This window comes from Leuresthes tenuis, unplaced genomic scaffold (assembly GCF_036924035.1).
Source record: "Leuresthes tenuis unplaced genomic scaffold, fLeuTen1.0.hap1 SCAF_6, whole genome shotgun sequence".
NCBI classification, from domain to species: Eukaryota; Metazoa; Chordata; class Actinopteri; order Atheriniformes; family Atherinopsidae; genus Leuresthes; species Leuresthes tenuis.
Window position 1 is genome coordinate 8,208,184 of NW_027325360.1, and position 19,053 is coordinate 8,227,236.

Below are 19,053 nucleotides of genomic sequence, written 5' to 3' on the forward strand. Positions count from 1 at the left end.
ATTATCAGTATGACATTATCAGTCTCTCATAGTCCATCATAGCTCCTATTTTAATCAGATTGAGGTCCGGATTTTGAGTGGACCAATGCAACACCTTGATTCTTTTCTTTATAAGACATTCTGTTGTAGATTTGCTGCTGTGTTTGGGGTCATTGTCCTGTTGCATGACCCTGTTTAAGCCAAGCTTTAGCTGTCCTACAGATGGCCTCACATTTGACTTCAGAATATTTTAGGAGTTCATGACGGACAAAGCGCCCAGGTCCTGTGGCTGCAAAACAAGAGTATGTTCATCACTCTCCACCATTGTGCTTGACACTTGGTATGAGGTGTTTGTGCTGACACGCTGCCTTGGCAGTGTGTCAAAAACCTTAAAATTTAACCTTTTCACATGACTGACTTGTGTTTGACTGTATATACAATCAAAAGCTTTGACAGGAAGTTTCTTCTATGAATTCATTCTTCAGAGTAAACACAGTCCCATCCCTCAACCTCGTTATTTTTATTTTCTTCTCGTGTTTTCCCTTCAGAGCCAAGAAGAAGACCAAGCCCTTGAACCTTAAGATCCACAGCAGTGTGGGCAGCTGTGAGAATCTGCCCACGCAGCGCTCGCCCCTCCACACAGAACGATCTCTGAGATCCTTCTTCTTTCCTTCGTTCATCCCCTCTACACCTCCTGTCCACGCAGAAACGCCCTCTGCAAGTAAGTGAACTCATCTTTTTTTAATCAGTTCACACACAGGCTCTCATGAAATTAGATTCTTCAAATGCCTTTAATATATCTCATTCATATTCTAATCCCATCTTAAATCTGCTTATTTAGTTCACCAGCAATGTTTCATTTCTGGGATATCATTCTGCTCCCAGCCAGGTCAAGTCACAAAGTGTATTTCACTCTGAGCTTGAAAACTTCACTTTTGTTGAGAGATCATCTGCATTTGTAACCCAAAATTACTTTTTATGATTTATTGAAAGATAAAGTATTCTGACCCCATAGGCAGTGAATCTTTGTATTTTTCTTATGTTCATAAGAAAACAGCTTTAACACCTTTTTATAACCAGTTTTTGGTTATCGTTGTGACAGAGTGACATGGCATCTGGCCAAAGGACTCTTAAATTGCTCTTAGTACTGCAATTTACTTTGTTGGAAAGACTTAGGTACAGCTCAGTTGGAAAATGCAACACATGAAGAATCAAGCCGTGCCATAATGACCGGAGATGGTGTTTTGTTGCACACTGACAGTCTTATTGTCTGAAGTATTATGGACAAACAGCGGAAGCCATTAGATTGAGGAGGATATGGGGGAAGGCAGAGAAACTGATAGTAATGGAAGCCTTGTCACTGAAAGGAGTGATGCATGGTCATCACTTAGTGTTGGGAATAGTTGCCGACATAATTAACTGGTATGAGGGGCACAACCATGAATATTTGTTGTTAGAGGCATGACATGGAATAATCACTCATTATATGCACGAGACGGAGACAATAACAAAAGAAAGAAAAAAACACTTGAAATATTAAAAAGACAGATACAGACATTGCAAGAACCTGTGTTAACTGTCTCCCTTGGTAAGATGGACTATTTCCTTCTGTGTATTTGCACTTTCCCTGTATAAAACATAGACTTGACAAGATAGATGGAGATAGCCACCACGATGTCAGCAATGATTTGTGGACCTGCATTTAGAATCATTGAGCTCAGTGTTTTAACTATCTATTTAAATAGGACCAAAATTCTCAAAGTAAACCCAAATCTGTTTTTTTTTTTAAAGATGTCATTTTCTTCTTTTTTAACTTCTTTTGGAAGCAAAAGGAGAAGCCTCGGGAGATATAATAAAGGCTTAAGACACAGTTATAGACTTAAATTAACAGTGTGTAATAATTATTGGTATCGAGTGGTCAAGTTAGAGAGAAATAACTTCAAATCCTGTCCAGCCACTACCTCGCTGCATTATGAATTTATTCAAGAGAAGACAAACATACAAACATTGACACCAATGTTTATTCTTGTTGTCTTTCTTCACCACACGGCTTTACGTTTTTGTATTAGAACCCTTGAAGTAAAATCTTGGGCTGTTGCCCGTATGTGAACGACATAGTATCCACAATCAATGATGACCGACCAGTGATTGTTTTGTGCATTTTTTCGTCATTTTTACGTCACGCATTTCCATCAGGAGGCCATATGATTTTTTAAAGTAAGAGCACTCTGACTGCTTTCTGCTTCGGGTAAAACACTGACTGCTCATAAAAAACTTCATGAAAAAGAAAAAAAAGAGGATATTTTATTGCATCTCACTCAAAGTTAATATTGTGACTCAACCACCTTAAAAGGCATGGAAATGCCCACATATAGTGTGAGAAAATAATCCAAAATTACGTCAGAAAACAACAAACTGTACCATTAACAATACTTACAAAGCTTACAAATTCCTGGTTGTTGTGGTCCTTGGATTTTTGAGTTATCATTAATTCCTGTTTTATTTTGTAGAGTTTTCCCCCTAGTTTGTTCCGTTGAGTATTACTTGCTTTCCTGTGTTACACTAGGTTTGTGTTGCTGAGTAACTCTCACCTGTATCCAACTACCTCATTGCTCTGTATACACACATACTCCTGCCTTTCAGTTTTTCCTTGTTTCTCCTTTTTGCGTTGCCTGTGTTTTTCCCAGTGGATTCTCTGCTGTTACCTTTATCCATTCATCTGTTGGACTGATTAAAAGACTCAGAGACTATCGTCTGTCTTCACCTCTTCCTTCTCAGTCCTGCATTTTGTTCTGCTTCCGCCATAAACATGACACTTGGTACTTGTATGTAGGTGACACAAATTATATCACCTATAAAGAACTTAAACACTAATTTCAGTTTGCAGAGAGCAGCAGCTCAGTTAGGTGTTGTAATACAGAGCCCAAACCAGAGTCAACAAGTTTACTAGTAACACCTTCCAGAAAGGTTTTTTTCAAAAAAGCCTGTAATTTATATTTAGCGGAGAGATTTATCATTTTGCTGGTCCTTCAAAGACAAATGAACCAATAAGAATTATTAAAAAAAAACAAAAAAACAGTCAGAAAATGAAAAAAAAAGAAATTATTGCAAAACAATCACATAAATTACATTACTTACAATGTGCTTCTGTAAAACTCTTTTACATGTACATACTTGGGTTGGTGATATAATTTATAAACTATTTGCTTTGGATGTGGAGTTATTGCTGCTCAAATACTACTACAGGCCCATTTGACACAGGACTAAATGTAGAAACATTTTCCAAATGCCCTTAAAAGGTCAGTGTTAGCTGCTGTTAGTGGATTTTCTGACCCAGGAAAAAAGGGAAAAATTATAAGTGTAATAGGATTTTCATACTAGAAAGGAGTCTAAGGTTATTCAACTTAATATAATATGGAATTATTGGATATCCGACAGTTTAGATTTTTGCCTTTTAATTTGAAACATGAAAGCCAAGCTTACCTTTTTCAGGTGTATCCTGAGAATAATTTTATGTAATAATGTAGTTCAGTTGTCAGTGCTGCTGATTTCAGCACTGTTGCTGAGACAGAGAACTCTACGTGACTTATTGATGAAAGTCAAGTCTCATGCGTTAAGCGAAGTCCAAGTCATTCTTTTGACTGTTGTCAAATGTCAAGGAATAAAGGTAGTTGTGTTGGATTAGAATGCTTTCACATTCACAGCTCACATGTTTCATTCTCAGAGGAAAATATGGTTGTTGAGTGGCTGATTGTCATCTTGGCATGGTCTCATTTAGAGCAAAATTATATTTAATGCAAGACACTCAAAGCTCTTACTTTTGAGAACTTGGAAGTTGTCTGTGATAAAAACGCCCATTTTGTGACCATTTTGGATTATTGGTCTTTTTTTCAAAATTTGAAATGGTTTGAAAATCTGCTTTTCAGGTATCTCGCCTCATAATTGGAGATTTTGATCAAAGTAAAGTATCACTCGTTTTGTCTTCAATTAATGACATATTCATTATTTTAGCTGTTGTCAAATGTCAGAAAAAAATGCATTGTGGTCTGCTTACACATCTGCTGACAACATCTCATTCTAAGAAGAAAAACATGATTGATGAGTGGCTGGTAATCACCCAGATATAGGCTCACTTGGAAAAGTAAACATACATAGAGTTCCTTCTTGTATGCCATTTACTTGTGCATACCAGTAATTCCATCTGGGCTCCATCTGCCCTGATGCATCAGGCCTAATGTCCTGATCAGGGACCGTGTTGCGTAGGCTCAGCGTATAATTGAAACTTTAGAAAATGCAGGGTGAATCATCAACATCTCTTTATGATTTCCTCAAAACTTTCTAATCTACAAACCAGTTGTGTCATTGCTGGGCCAGAAACTTGTCTAGCTGAAATACTGTATTGATCTGTCTACCTTTTTGGTTTTTTAATTGATCATTTTCTTGGTGGTGATTTTATTTCCCGGTCCTTGTCACACATTGCTTCACTGTGCCAGCAATGAATTCTTTACCAACCCATCAGTTTTCAATATGTTTGGTGGACATAGGGAAACTGTGTATTTCAGTGTCATTATTTGGCATGCTGATTTAATGTTATGTGGCTATCTTTGGAATTATTTTAATTAGTGAATTAAACCTTTATCCAAATCTTGGGAAATCATTTAGGGAGTGCTCTCACTGAGGGTTTGCTCCTGTTAATCTAAAATGAGTGCAGCTCGTGTGTCATGGCATCAGGAGTGAATCTTCATGTTATGGTATGTCCGTATGCCACAACTACAATTTTAACTTGTGAAATATTTTCTGCTTGTGAAAGATGTGAAGCAAAAGCTCTGCAATGCAGAAGTGTTGGATAGTGGGGGTTGAATAGAATTTGCACTTGAGACTGCTGAGGAAGAGAAAGAAATTCAAATAAAAAAAAGAGGAAGCTTGGCTTTGGGATACCTATTTGTAACTCTTACCTGGATAGAGATGGTAAGTCATGTAAATAAATATGAAAGATAAAGATATAAAGGTTTATCATGAAGATGAACATAATGATAACAGAACTTAATTTATTTAGATGTTTTCACCTCCAGGTTATTGGAGTTCAAACTGAAATCCCACAAAGATGATTTGTCCAGGTTAACAGTTTGCTCAGGGCTATAGCATGGATATTATTCTTATGAATTCTGCATTTTATGTTTCTGTCTAGTCTTTAGCTTTGCCATGTCTACACCTTTTTCCTCAGTTCCCTCTGGTCTGGTAATCAGCTCCACTCCCTTCACCTGTGTTTCACCTCAGCTGCCTTCACTCACTAATCACCCTCCTCTACATTTAAACTCCTGGTTGTGGTTCACTCATTGTCAGATCCTCACCGTCACGCTTCATGTTTACTCATTCTAAACTAGTTCTTGTTTTGTTGTGTCCAGTCAGGTCTTATATCGGTTTTGGTTTGATCAGTTTTTGTTGTTTGGTATTCTGGCTCAGCCGCGTTTTGTGTTACAGTTTTTTTAATAAATCAAGTTTTCATTTATAATCTGCATTCGGGTCCTCTCTCCACGCCTACATCCAGGACACATGCTCTTTTGTCCGTTTCATTCTGCTGTAGTAGAAAGCAATGATAGCTATAGTTATTTTCACAGATTGTTTGGAAACCTTTCTGTAGACCCACAATCCAAAATAAGCCATCCACTGTGAACAGCTATGAAGGAGTCATACAGCCCCATAAATTGCTTCAAGGTGACTGGAAGAGTCTAATTCCAGACATTTATGCAGGCGTAATTTCAAGCTGTTAGACTGTTAGAAGGGCTAATTGTTTTAGGGCTAAAGGCTTACATGCATTTTTCTTTAGGTTGTTTATTTTCCTATAGCCAAACTGAATTTAGAAGAAATTAAACCTGGCAACGAAATATAAGAATTACTTTAGTCTCTTCAGTTGATTGACTATTTTGACAGTTCTTCTGATCCCCCTAGATGAGCTGTGGCCTTTTATTATTATTATTTTTTTTTTTTTACTGTGGTCACTTCAGGCTGCACAGAGCAGATGAGCTGAGTAAGAAGTCAGGCAGGAAACCGACACATACAGTTTTAAAATAAAGCAGCCAATGCATACTCCTGACTGTAAATCATATTACAACATCAACTGAACTGTGTGACTCAATTGGACAGCAAATGATCAAATGAGTGCATTCAATATGGATGAGGTTCAGCGGTTGAAAAAACATAGATATTACAAATTCTTTTCATAAAGTACATAGAGTTACATTGCCAGAAAGGAAAATATGTACAGACATACTGAGTCAAAATGAAAGAGTCTCTGTTCAGTTGTATTTATACAGAACCATATCACAAGACAATGTAATCTCAGGGCACTTCCCAAAGAGAGCAGACCAATAATTGTCTTTCAGAAAGCACTTTGCAAACAGAATGAGTATATGTATATACAGTGTATATACATATAGTAAATGGATGGATGGATGAATTTGTTGGCAGGAACGCATCACAATAAACAAAAGGCTGGAAAAGTTAGTGGAACTAAAAAGAAACAGAGAAACATGTTGTAACTAACTAGGTACTTGGTAATGTGTGTCAGGGTTTGTGGATTTTGCTTTGGTTTTATTTTTCAGGTTTTTCTTTTTGTTTTTATCAGTTATTTAGTCATTTGTTTTTCTTGGCATTTATTCTGTTTTCATTTCTCTAGTCTTGATTTGTCTTTTTGTTCATAGTCTCTGTTCTTGTTTTTGGCCATTTTTTGTTTTAGCTCAGTTTATGGCGTTGAGATATTGGTTTGTTTTCAGGTTTCTGTGGTCTGTATTTAGTCCAGTCTTTAGTTGTCTTTTATAGTTACATTCATGGTTTGTCTTTGTTACTTTTGGCCAGCTAGTTTTGTCTTCTCAGTTCTCTTTTGTTCCTTGTTTCATATACTCAGTCATTGTTTCCTCAGTGTTCATGTTTAGGTCACTAGCTCCACTATTCACCTGTGTTGTCGCAGCTGTTTTATTATTCACTAATCAGTTCTCCTCTGTATTTAAACTCCCTGGGTTTCCGTAGCCGTTGTCAGATCCTTGCCATTCCAGTTCATGTTTCTAGTTTCTGATTAGTCTTGTCTCTGCATGTTTTGTCTACAGTTTGGTTTTTGTTTAATCTGCAGTTTGTTTTCATTTTCGGTTCGACCACATTTTTTCTTTGCTAAGGAACAAATTAGTTGAGTTCACCTTCAGTCTCCTGTTGTCATCTGGTCATCTGCTGGTCTGCATTTGAGTCCTTCATCAACACCCTTAACACCAAAATACAACAAGTCATTAAATGATTGGATCTAAAAGAAGCACTTCAGAGAGGTGAAGTCTCTGAAATGTAAAGACTGTCATTGTAAAATTTTGTGATCCACAATACATAACATTATAGAAAAATTCCAAGAATGTGGGAGAGACTTATGTGCTCAAGGGACATTGTCGAAAATCAGATTGGATCAGCCATGACAACAACAATCTCATGGAAAATCGCTGCATGGCCTCAGGCACACTTCCAAAAATCATTGTCTATGAACACAAGCTCACCGTGCCATCCACAAATACAGGTTAAAGCTCCATCATTAAGAAAGAAGACATGTTCCATGATCCAGACACAGCTGTCTTCTCCAGGCCAAAGCTCATTTAAAATGAACTGAGGCAAAGTAAAAAAAAAAACTGTTCTGTGGTTGGAAAAAAAGCTTTTTTGGAAATAATGGATGCTGCATCCTGTGCACTAAACAAGAGAGGAACCACCTGGCTTGTTATCAGTGCTCAGTTCCTGAGCCTGTATCTCTGATGGTGTGGGGCTGCAATAGTACCAATGGAACTGGCAACTTGGGCTTCTGGAACGGCACCATCAATGCTGAAAGGTACATACAAGTTTCTAGAGCAACATATTCTTCCAACCATACAGTCTTTTAGCATATTTCCGCAATACGATGCTGAACTGCATACTGCATCTATTCCATCTTTCAACTGGAAACATTTTGGGCATCATTTGATGCAAAATATGACAAAGTAGACCCAGGATATTGAGTGGCTAGAATTCTATATCAGCCAAGAATGGGACAACATTCCTCTCCCAAAGGTCCAGCAACTGGTCTCTTCAGTTCCTAGATGTTTACAGATGAAGGAATACTACACAGTGGTTAAATGTTCCCGTGGCAACTTTTTTGTGACACGTTGCTGTCACAATCTGCTCAGTTTTTCATGTCACAGTTTATGTTTAACCATGTTTTGTTCTAGCCATGTTTTTCCCCTGTCACATTCAGTTCACTCACGTCACCTGTCTAATTGTTCAAAGCTGCACCTCATGTCACTGATCACTCCCTTCACAGTATTTAGCTTCCTGGTTTACTTTGAGTCACTGCAGAATCCTCACAATCCCTCCATGCTTCGTCACCAAAGCTAAGTTTGGTTACCTGCCTCATAGTCTTGTTTTGTCGTAGCCTTGTTAAGTTAATCATAGTCATAGTGTTTATTTATAGTCTTGTTTTTGTCATAGTCCCTTTCCACAGTTAAGTGTTTTTTGATCCGGCTCTGCCGCGCCTTTTTTTCCTGCTCCCTTTTTTGTAAATAAACTTTTTTTGTGAACTAAGAGAGCTGCATCTGGGTCCTACCTTTCTCGATCCTGACAGTTGCTACCTAAAATTCAAGATGAGCGAATATTTTTCATGAAATAGTGAAATGTCTCACTTTCAACATTTGATATGTTTTTGTTTTTTTTAATATCCTATTGTAAATAAGAATAGGAAATAGGAGATTGGTTTATATCATTTCAAAATAATTGCCTTCTGTTTTTAACAATTTACAGTTTCCCAAAGTTTTTTTTTTTTTTTTTTTTAACTTTGATTGCACGTGATGTGTTATTTGTTGATATCTAAGCACTGCACAATTATATTTCCACTCAACAGCTGTTGGAGTTATCAGTCAGTTACTCCTGCAGAAATCTAACTAGCAAAACTCAGCTGCAGAGGAAAAGGGATGGTAAAGGGATGGTCTCTTAACCAAGCCTTAATATGTGGATATCTGGAATGAGAAAGTATTGGCGAAACATACACAGGCCCCTTTCTCTGTACGTTAGGTTAAACAATTTTGGTGATTTCTCTGTTTAATTAACAGAACCCTTTCCCCAAAAATGCAGGTGGTCTATTCTGTCATAACTTCAATGTTCAACTAGCCACCTAAATCACTGATAGTTTGGCACTATTCTTTTTAGATTGTTAACCAGATGTTGAAGTGTTTACCGTTTTCAGTTGAATATAGTTGTTACAAGGTGTGTGCGTGACAAGAAAATGCTTTACCATACAGAAACAGAAGAAACATCTGAACACTCACTGCACATTGTGTTTACTTGTAAACAACTTAAGGGGCAAAATAGAATGTCTCCGGTCCTTATTTTAGGAATGGCAGATGTGTGTTTGTATTGAAATGCTTGTGTGAGCACGCGAATAAGTGTGTTTGCAGTCGGTCAGCCAGGATAAACATCCTTCCCGGGTCTATGTTTGGGATTACGGTGTTTTCCATCTCATACGTCAGTGCCCTCCAGCCAACAGCATTACCACTTATCCCTCAAGTCGTGTGTAACCAAACACACAGAGGATCCACAATACTGGCCGAAGTGACCAAGACCACACGCCGTCTGCTCGGCATGAGTCAGTGCCCAGTCAAAGCTGAGCCATCAGTGCTGTCCTGAGAGTTTGTTTGACTTCACTCCAGAATATACTGTTTGCGATTGTCTGGTGATATGACGATTTTTCAAAAAAATAATACAGTAGTTCGTATTTGCTCAGGTGCTCTTTGGCTGATGGTTCCAAATAGTTTTGTTTGAAAACGGTAGACACAGTAGTGGATTTTGTGTGCTGATGTTGAGTCTTTATGACTTTCTTATCGTTAACAATGAATTACACACATTTGCCAGATTTGCCATCTAATCTCCAGTGAATACATCTTAAAAAGGCCCCACACATGGCTGATTAGGCCAAGTAGTGTGTATGTGTTTGCCGAGTGAGCTTGTGCGACAGCTTCATGTCTGTGTTCAGTCAATCATCCACAACTCGCTGTATTATAAAATGCAACATAGCTTACAGTAGAGCGAGCAGTTGATTTAAAATTCAGGACAGTTGCTGTGTGAATTGCCATCGTTTTCGTTCAGTCCAGATAGATATAGCGTACAGTCATGATATAATACTTCTTTTCAGTGTGGAAACTCTGACCTATGCACAGTATTTTGCATAAATGTGAATGCATTTCAGATTTGGAGGGGATGAACAGGCAAAATAAATTGTTGTTAATACGTCTCATCTTCAGAAAGTGACAAGCGCAATAACAAAACATTTGAGTTGGCACACTTGTATGGAATATAATTATTTGTGTTTTCTGATTACACTTCAGTGAGATACTAAAATGGTTCTAGTTGGTCAGTTACCTCACCTGCACTGAATTCCAAGATTTCTTTGTTAGTGCCAGATCTGCATCTTTGTTATTAACACAAGTTAATAACCACAATAATGTCACATGTACATAATATCATTTGAGAAATTAAACAGGGGGAAAAACAGAGCAAAGTGAGGAAATGACAGATGAGGCCCCCCGGTAGTCTAAGCCTATAGCAGCTTAACTATGGGATGTTTCAGGATTACCTGAGCCATCCCTAACTATAAGCTTTATCAAAAAGGAAAGTTTTAAGCCTAATCCTAAAAGTGGAAAGGGTGTCTGCTTCCCGGACATTTACTGGCAGTTTATTCCACAAGAGAGGGGCCTGATAACTGAAGGCTCTACCTCCCATTCTATTTTTAGAAACTCTGGGAACAACAAGCAAACCTGCAGTTTGGGAGCGAAGTGCTCTGTTAGGAAAGTTGTTCTTAAGATTAGTTTACTACCTTCTTAGAGTAACCAATAAAGTTGCCTGCTAATGACTGTTATGTTTTTTTGCTCCCCCCGTTGTCAATTAGTCAGTTTTGTGAATTGTGCTCTTGCTGCAGGTGTTATGCTAAATCGTTGTTAGTCCAGTGTCAAATGTTATGGTGGCCACAGAAACATTTTTACTTTGTGTAGCTTACCTCTTGTGCCTCAAGCTGTTTTGCCCACACAGTTGGATTAGACAGACACCCCAGCTTGCGATGATGCCTTGCGTCCACTTGGAGATCCAGTACCAGCTCTGGCATTCAACCAACTCACACACCTGCTCCAAAACTAATGTGTGTACGTGTAAAATGGAGAGAAAGAGGGAGGAAGAGAGTGTGGGAGTCTGCAAGTGTGTGCTTGTGGATATAAATGGCTTAAATGTTCTTCAAACACTTCGTGCACAACTCACTCTTTTATATTTCTGCATGTGTTCCAGTGACGTCATGCACTCTTCTTAACCTTGCATAAATGATTTGCAGTTGCATCACAGGTTTCCTAGCAACCAAATGTGGTGCCACAATGGAGGCCCCTTTGAGAATTGGCAGATAGATAATGGCTTTAAATAAATTCTGAATCAGGGTGAGGAAAAATAGCCACCTGAGAAGACCAGTTCAGCCTGATATCAATGCAGCATTTCAGTAAGGATGTACTGTTTTATGCAAATTATTGGCATTCTACCATCACTCCATAGGTATGAATGTTGACATGTTGACTCATGCATGGGGGAATTATTCAGCTTTTTTGTGTGAGCAACTAGAAGGCAGATAAGAAAAAAATAACCTATGACCTGTGTTTATTTTTATTTAATTTTTTAGAGATAGATTAAGAAAAGAACGAAAAACAAACACAATTGTTAAAAAAATATGTACTGAGGTTGTATTTTATCACCTTGTCTTGCAGCATCAGGCCACCACAAAAGAAAAACTGTTCTCCAGATGGTAAAGGTTTTGCAATTGGGACTTAATTTATTCTCCATCTGGTGCAGAGCTCTCCCATCCAGCTCTCACTCCAACAAATGAAACCCTGCAGATGAGGTCATAAAAAACAGTAAATTACGAGGGGGGCTGGTCAATAGTTGCCATGTTGGTTGTTTTAGATGGACGATAAGAATGTCACATCAGACCCAAGTCTTTATAAACAATACTGCTTGTTGTATCGACATCTCTGCTGCTATTTGACAGCAAACAGTCCTGATGATCATACCGACAGCTCAACAAAACAAAATATATGTATTATTGATATAGATATCCTGCATGTTGGTGTAACCAACAGATTTTGTTAGATTTCAACAAGCTAATAAAGCTATATGCTTTGACTAACAGAGTACAACTTGTTCTGCTGAAGCATCCCTTTGTAATCTGTATCTTGATTCGATATGAAGAAACAGAACAGGTTATCAAAATGCAAATTCTAATGAGCATGGTTGGGTGCTGTGGAAAAACTTGGATTTTGATATTCTCTAATCAGAATTGTGAAATAGAAGTGTTTGTCCCCACTTCTAAAAGGTAGTGGTTTCACAATCATGGTTTAAAAATTGGGAGAAGAAAGCATTTTGATTTGCAGTTATTTTGTGGGGAGCAGATGAGTTACCATGCCAACACAAAAGTCATTTAAAAATCTGAGCACCTAATTGAGCTCTCCAATTGTCAAATGAAACCAGAAAAAAAATACCTCAAATCCCTGACAATTTCAAGAGGAAATGCCGTGGATGTCGAGTAGAAGCAAGACAGAGGAACAGGTGTAGGAGGTTCAGGTCACGCCTTCTCGATACTGATGGAGAATGTCAAATTGCTTGGAGCATTCAGGAGGACACAGAAAGACAGAGCTTCACCAACATCTCCCCCCGTATTAAGACACATTGAGACCTCTGCCTCTCCTCTAGCTTATCTGTCTTTAGCACTCAGATGAAGAGAAAAAGGTAATTACTGGTAATAACGTCAGAAAATAACTGTTTTGCGTTTCTCAATTCTAAATTCTAAATGCAAAGTCTATATCTCAAACCTGAAGATAAGTTGACAAGACTGACATGGTGTGTCATCACAGAGATAATTTCTTACTAGAAATGACCTTCACCTTAATGGGTGCAATGGCATCCATAACCTTTGTAGGTTTAAATTTAAAAAGTGCAAGGAGCTCAGTAACTGAAAAGTATGTGCACAAGTTAGTGAACATAACGAACAACACTTAACATCAACTATATAAACATTGTGTTGAAACAGCAAAGTGTGTTCAGTCAGAGGCTTTTTCTGCTCCACTGCAACACAGAACAATACAGTTCATTCCTGCCAATAACCATTCATAATGAATGTTCTTGAAGTTTTTTAATAGGGAAAAATAATTACTGCAACAATATAATTTTCCTTTGGCTTAAATAGATTTTTTTTTAATTAAATTTTTATTTAATTTTGAAGGTTGTTATATAATCACAGGACTGGCGGTTTAATCTCCATTTCCCCCACACAGTGTGGTGTCCTTGGGTAGGACACTGAACCTTGTGTAGCTCTGAATGATATTTGTCAAGCACCTTGCATTGTAGCTTTGCCACCATTGGTGTGTGGTTGTCTGTGTATTTTTTGTTGTTGTCATTGTTGTCCAAGAGCTATACACCTGTTAAAATGGCTGCCTGTGGGTGTTTTATCTGACTCGCAAGCTCCCCGTAGCATCTTCACCAAAGCCTGTTCTGCCCGATGGTCACTTCACTCGTCTCCATGCTGCAAGCCACTTGATTTGCTCAACTGAGGAAGTCTCTTCTGAGCCATGAGGCCTGCAGGCATCATCTGTTCTCCCATCTCTCCTCCCTCCGTCTCACTGGCACACTTAAACCGACAGTGTTAAAAGACTCCCACTATCTAAAAGGCAGGCTGGAGAGATTTGTTTCATCAAGGATAATTGCTATTTTTTTATTGCTGTGATTGGTATTGTCTGTTTATCACAGAGATTTTGTGTCATTTGTAAATGCGCATGTGTGAGTGTGTTCTTGCTTGTCAGAGATGACAGCACAATATTCTGCAAAAAGGCTGATTGGCGTGCAGTTGTTGCCATAGCAACTGTGCAACCTGGCTTTGTCTCTTGTTCATCGGAGCAGTTTTTTATCCCCTCATGCAGGAACAGAAATAAAAAAAATGTCTATTTCTACCCTTGTGTTAGTTTGTGTCTTGCAGCCACTCCAAACAAATATTTGTTCAATTCACAGAGTGGATAAACTCATTAAACACATGGATGAGGAATGATGAGAGTATGGTGTGCACAGCCTGTAACATATACTGTATAGAACTCATGTAAAATAAAGCTGCACATTGTGCAGTGTACGCCTCCGCGTTAATTTTACAGTCCTGTTGACATTTTCTGCTACTCTGCACAGTCCACTATGTGTATATCATTCAGTCAGACTCTTATCTAGGCATATTTGCTTAAGCTTCTCATCTAAAGTGTGCTTTTGAGTTTTGCTTTTTGCTCTGTTTATTTTGCTTTCTAGTCTTAATCTATTGATTATCTCTAATTATTATCATCTCTTGTGCCAGTTGTGTGTGCCGCTGATTGCATTCAACCATTTGATTGAAGCCTTTATCCAAACTGCCTAAGTGTTTCATTTTGCCAATTGAGCTGCACAACTTTAATGATTCTTAGGATGGTGAGTGTAGACGTGGGTGAGAAGGCTTGGTGAAAGTAGTGACAGTGAGAATGAGTGAATTTCTGTGAGATTTTTATATATATATATATTGTATAGGTGTTATGGCTTTTTGATTGTCACCTCTTTTCTCTTTTACTTGCTGTAAAATTATCCTCCATGAGGAATTGCAATGTTGAGCATGCAGTCAATCAGTTTGAGAGGCAACTCAGTCTGATTTAAACTAGATTTGACTCTAAATAGGTTCCCAGACTCAAGCAGTGTCCATATATCTACTTGCAACCACTCTGTTTAACCCACACAGAGACAGGAACATGTATTCCTTTTTTTTAAGTGTTGTTACATTTCTCTTTTGAACCTGCACAAAATAAGCACGACCACATACAGATATTCTCAACCCCCGTGGCCTGATATGTGTCATCTGACAAGCAAGTGTAGGAGGGGGAAGGATGGTCCCAGCTTAATTAGGCTGAGCCCAATCAGAGAAGATGGAGGAGGACACTGTTGTCTGGCGCCTTGGGGTTACACAGCTCCGACAGGCTCATCTGTCACACAAACGATAGCACACTTGTATATTGAAAGTGCAGCACACCCTAGTTCTTGTTTTGCATGTTTTTGTACGTTTCTATATCATCTCCGTAATCGTCACTGCTTTAGTCATGTGACTAGATGTCAAACGTGGTATCGTGGACACATACAATAGCTCGATGTGCTTTTATTTTTATTTTTATGTAGATTGTTTGTGTATGTTTATAACAGCTCTGCAATGCTCCACTACATCAAGAAGAGAAATGTAGTATTTCTAAAATCTAATGAATTTCAACACAGCAAAGGCAACACCAGCTAAACTGCTTTACGCAAGATCCAGGGTTTGAATTAATCTTGGTGCAGATGCTGCTTTGTTTCAACATGACAAGTGCAGTTAAACACAACAGCAAGCTATCGTTGAGCAGCAGAACAGTAGCTGTTTACTCTGCAGCCAAGCAAAGCAAAGTTGTGTGCAGTTTTCATACTCCTCATGCCATTCATATTTTTTTTACAACAGTAGAGGCCTACAGTATAAAGATGGTTTCCTTGCTGATGAACTGAAGATGGACAGCTCTGATTACAACATGTCCCTTGGTCGTTTTTTTCCCACATACGTCCTTATGAAAATTAAGTGAGCCAGTGGTACAAAAAAGCCTGAGCTGGCATTTCTGTATAAATGTGACCTAAAACATCTTTAGGTTTTCGCACCAGTGTTGGAACTGGTTACCCATTTAAACTGATTAAAACACACATGCCTTGTCATTTATTGAGGGATAGGAATTACCCAGTATCATATGCCAAAGTAAGGGAATCTTTGTTGTTAAGTCACCCTCGTATGTAGCAATAAGTACAACTTAATACTTTCCATAACTCCTGTGTTTCAACTTGGAGGAATTTGTAGCCCTTTTTTTTTTTTTTGGAGACCGATTGTCTCCTTAAATTAACTGCTTGTTCAACCTATCTTCTTCCAATAAACTTACGTTGGCTTACTGTCAACTGTCTTATTTTTCACAATTCTTTACAAGAATATCTTGTGTAATTTGGGTCAGTGTCTTTGTGCATAACTCACTTTCTCTTCATATACTTCTCACCTTTGCTTCTTTAGTTCAGGATTTGTTGTTTCTCTAATGATGGCCACCTGTTGTTGTCCAGATTCAGCAAATCAATCACAAACCATGACACTACAATCGCTGTGTTTCATGTATGGGACAAGTTATATTTTGGTATCATACCTACACAAAACAGTTTTCCACACCCAAGTCATTTTTATCAAATTGCAAATTTGCAACAATGTCATCTTTGGAGAACTGTGAATTTTTTTCCCTGACACATGGATCATTGTTTGATATTTTCCTAACAGTGACCTCATGTATGCTAATTTTTTGTTGGAAAAGCCTATAGTTGCTAAGAAGGTGGCCTGGTTTTCTCAGTTATTTTTAATGAGCAATTACACACCACTTATAGCAATCTTTGTTGGTCAACCAATCCTGGAAAAGGAAACAATGAGCATGAATTTGTACACCGTCTGTCTGAGTATGGCTTTGTTGAGTCCAGACTCTTGATTTTATTTATTTGGTTGTCTTAACCCACTTCTTGGACTTGTCTGATATTTTAGATCATATTCATCCACACAGACCTTGAAATACTACATGTGACTTCTTTGAATACCAGTCTGAATCTACATAGACTAAACTACCTTTTATAGTAATAATAAATTACAGTAAATATACTCACATACTTTTGTAGAAAAATACAACTTAGAAATGCTGACAGAATAAACAAGATGAAGTACAATTTATGTTTAATTCTGAGAAAGAAAACTTTGGAGGGCAAACATAAAACTTCTTATAAACTTTAATTTTTCTTTTTTTAGTGGTTGTCGATGAACATGGGCTCTCTCATGGGCACTTACTGACACAAACAAATGCCATCAACTGTTTGGGGAGAGGCCGGATCCTCAAAAATTGTCTAACGTCAGCAGCACACAGGCACACAGAGGATGATTAATAACTCTAAGCACCCTGCTTACAAGTTCAGTCATCTGCCAGTTACCAAAAGAGCTGACAAGAAGCAGATGATTTCAGTTCCCCTTTATATTAAGTTATTGGGATGATTAAGTGTAATTCAGCACTGCATCGGAGTGCAGAGAGAAGACACCAAGCCTCTGGAGAGAATGGAGGAGGACAGGAGGAAGGGAGTTTCAGGAACCAGGAAATGTTGTATGGCACCAGAGCCATGACATTATCATTCTCAGCAGCTGGTGATTACTTGCAGCCTTGTAATCATTTAATCATTTAATGAAATTGGCTGGGCTCTCACCAAATAAAAGACTGGACCAAAGATTTCTTTCTTGCTCTCATCAGAACTTCACAATTCATCTTCAGGAATTCATGTTAAAGAACATTTACAAATAAATTAATCAAGACTTGCTAGCTTGTGTGATATGAACTTTGATACCATGAAATTACTGTAAAATTAAACAAAATTTTTAGTTGTTTTTATTAACAGAGTTATTTTAAAGCAATTTTAGTCATTTTAAACAAAAAAAAATTTGAACTGAAACTGCAATTGATAATTTAATAACTGTACTATAGACTGTTGGCAATACACCTACAAAGCTGTAAGTGTTGCTAACTTTAGCCTGTGACCAGGATTCCCTCTCATATTTATGAGTTCTTTCTGCTTTGATTATACCCAGAAAGGTAAAGTCAGCCATTGAACACTTTGGCCACCATTGTGTTCTTTCTGCATAACACTCCAAAACACAATGCACGTTCACAAGGAACACCACAGAAAAAATTATTTTCTAATTTGAACATAAAATATAACGCCTGTGGGTATGAAAATTGACAAAGAACCCATCTTATTACACATGGTTCCATTGTCAAGACATCGGGAGTTAAAAAAAATACGTTTACACTTCATTCTCACATTTACCTGATTTATGTGTTATTTCTTGTACCCACACAAATAACCTCAAGCTGCTCCTGTCCTCCTGGCACTCATTTCCAGCCAAGAGTAAGACGTTACACACTTCTTACGTATTTGACATATTTTAGAATACTTATACTGATTATTACTCTCACTGGTTTTATTCTATTCAAAGTTGCAGTTTTGCTGAGTTGTTTTCAAGGCACCAATTATCAAGCTCTTAACCAGGATAAGGTAACTATATGGTGTCTTTAGATGAAATTGAAGAAAAATCTTGAAATTAAACAGCTGATACTATGAGACTTGGAAGAAACTCGAAGTTTGTCTAAATTTAGATACAGTATTCAGTACAGCGAAGATTTAGGGCTGCATGGTGGTGTGGTGGTTAGCATCACAGGAAGAGTGAGTAACAGTTCAATTCCCAGCTGGGGAGTTTGCATGTTCTCCCCGTGTATGCGTGGGTTCTCTCTGGGTACTCCGGCTTCCTCCCACCCCCAAAACACGCATATTAGGTTAATTGGTGACACGAAATTGTCCCTAGGTGTGAGTGTGAGTGCCTGGCCACTGGGGAGCACGAGTCCCAAGCCCAGATAGTTGGTGAGGGTTGCGTCAGGAAGGACATGTGCCAATCGATGATGTGAGATCAACTCACTGTGGTGACCCCTGATAATGGGAGAGGCCGAAGATTTAAGTCATTTTAAGACATGAAGGAATTTTAAATATGCAGATATTAGATTATTATTTTTTTTTTTCATTATTAGAAAAGTTTTAATTACTTTTGTAATAAAGAAATATATATATTTTATAAATGTCTATATTTTTTAAGTCACAGCAATCACATCATGTCTGCTTGTGGTTATCTACTATTTTTAGTATAAGGCACCCAATTCTTAAAATTGTGGGTAGTATTGTTTTGGGGGTCATGTTAATGTAGGTTTTAAATGCAGAAAAGGATAGAATAAAAAAGGAAGATATTTATAGTTTTGCATTAGTATTTTGTATTGTTTTCTTTACTTTTTAAAGTTGACTTTATCCATATGAAATAATCAAATATGAAACGGAATACAGCTAAATACTAGTCGGCGCTATGATGTG

At 37.8% G+C, this 19,053-nt stretch overlaps 3 protein-coding genes across 5 annotated transcripts in view; 1 reads left to right on the plus strand and 2 right to left on the minus strand.

The window, feature by feature from the left end:
• The window catches only part of hspb8 (heat shock protein b8), a 480,000-nt gene that overhangs the window by 323,028 nt on the left and 137,919 nt on the right, over positions 1–19,053 (minus strand). The gene's annotated exons all lie outside the window — the stretch shown is intronic.
• ksr2 (kinase suppressor of ras 2) overlaps positions 1–19,053 on the plus strand; it is a 116,636-nt gene that overhangs the window by 50,080 nt on the left and 47,503 nt on the right. For all 3 annotated transcript variants that reach the window (XM_072387428.1, XM_072387427.1, XM_072387429.1), the window contains one exon: positions 528–700. In XM_072387428.1, the coding sequence (XP_072243529.1) occupies positions 528–700 (173 nt within the window). The remainder of the gene's footprint in view (positions 1–527; positions 701–19,053) is intronic.
• The window catches only part of fbxo21 (F-box protein 21), a 286,959-nt gene that overhangs the window by 48,832 nt on the left and 219,074 nt on the right, over positions 1–19,053 (minus strand). The gene's annotated exons all lie outside the window — the stretch shown is intronic.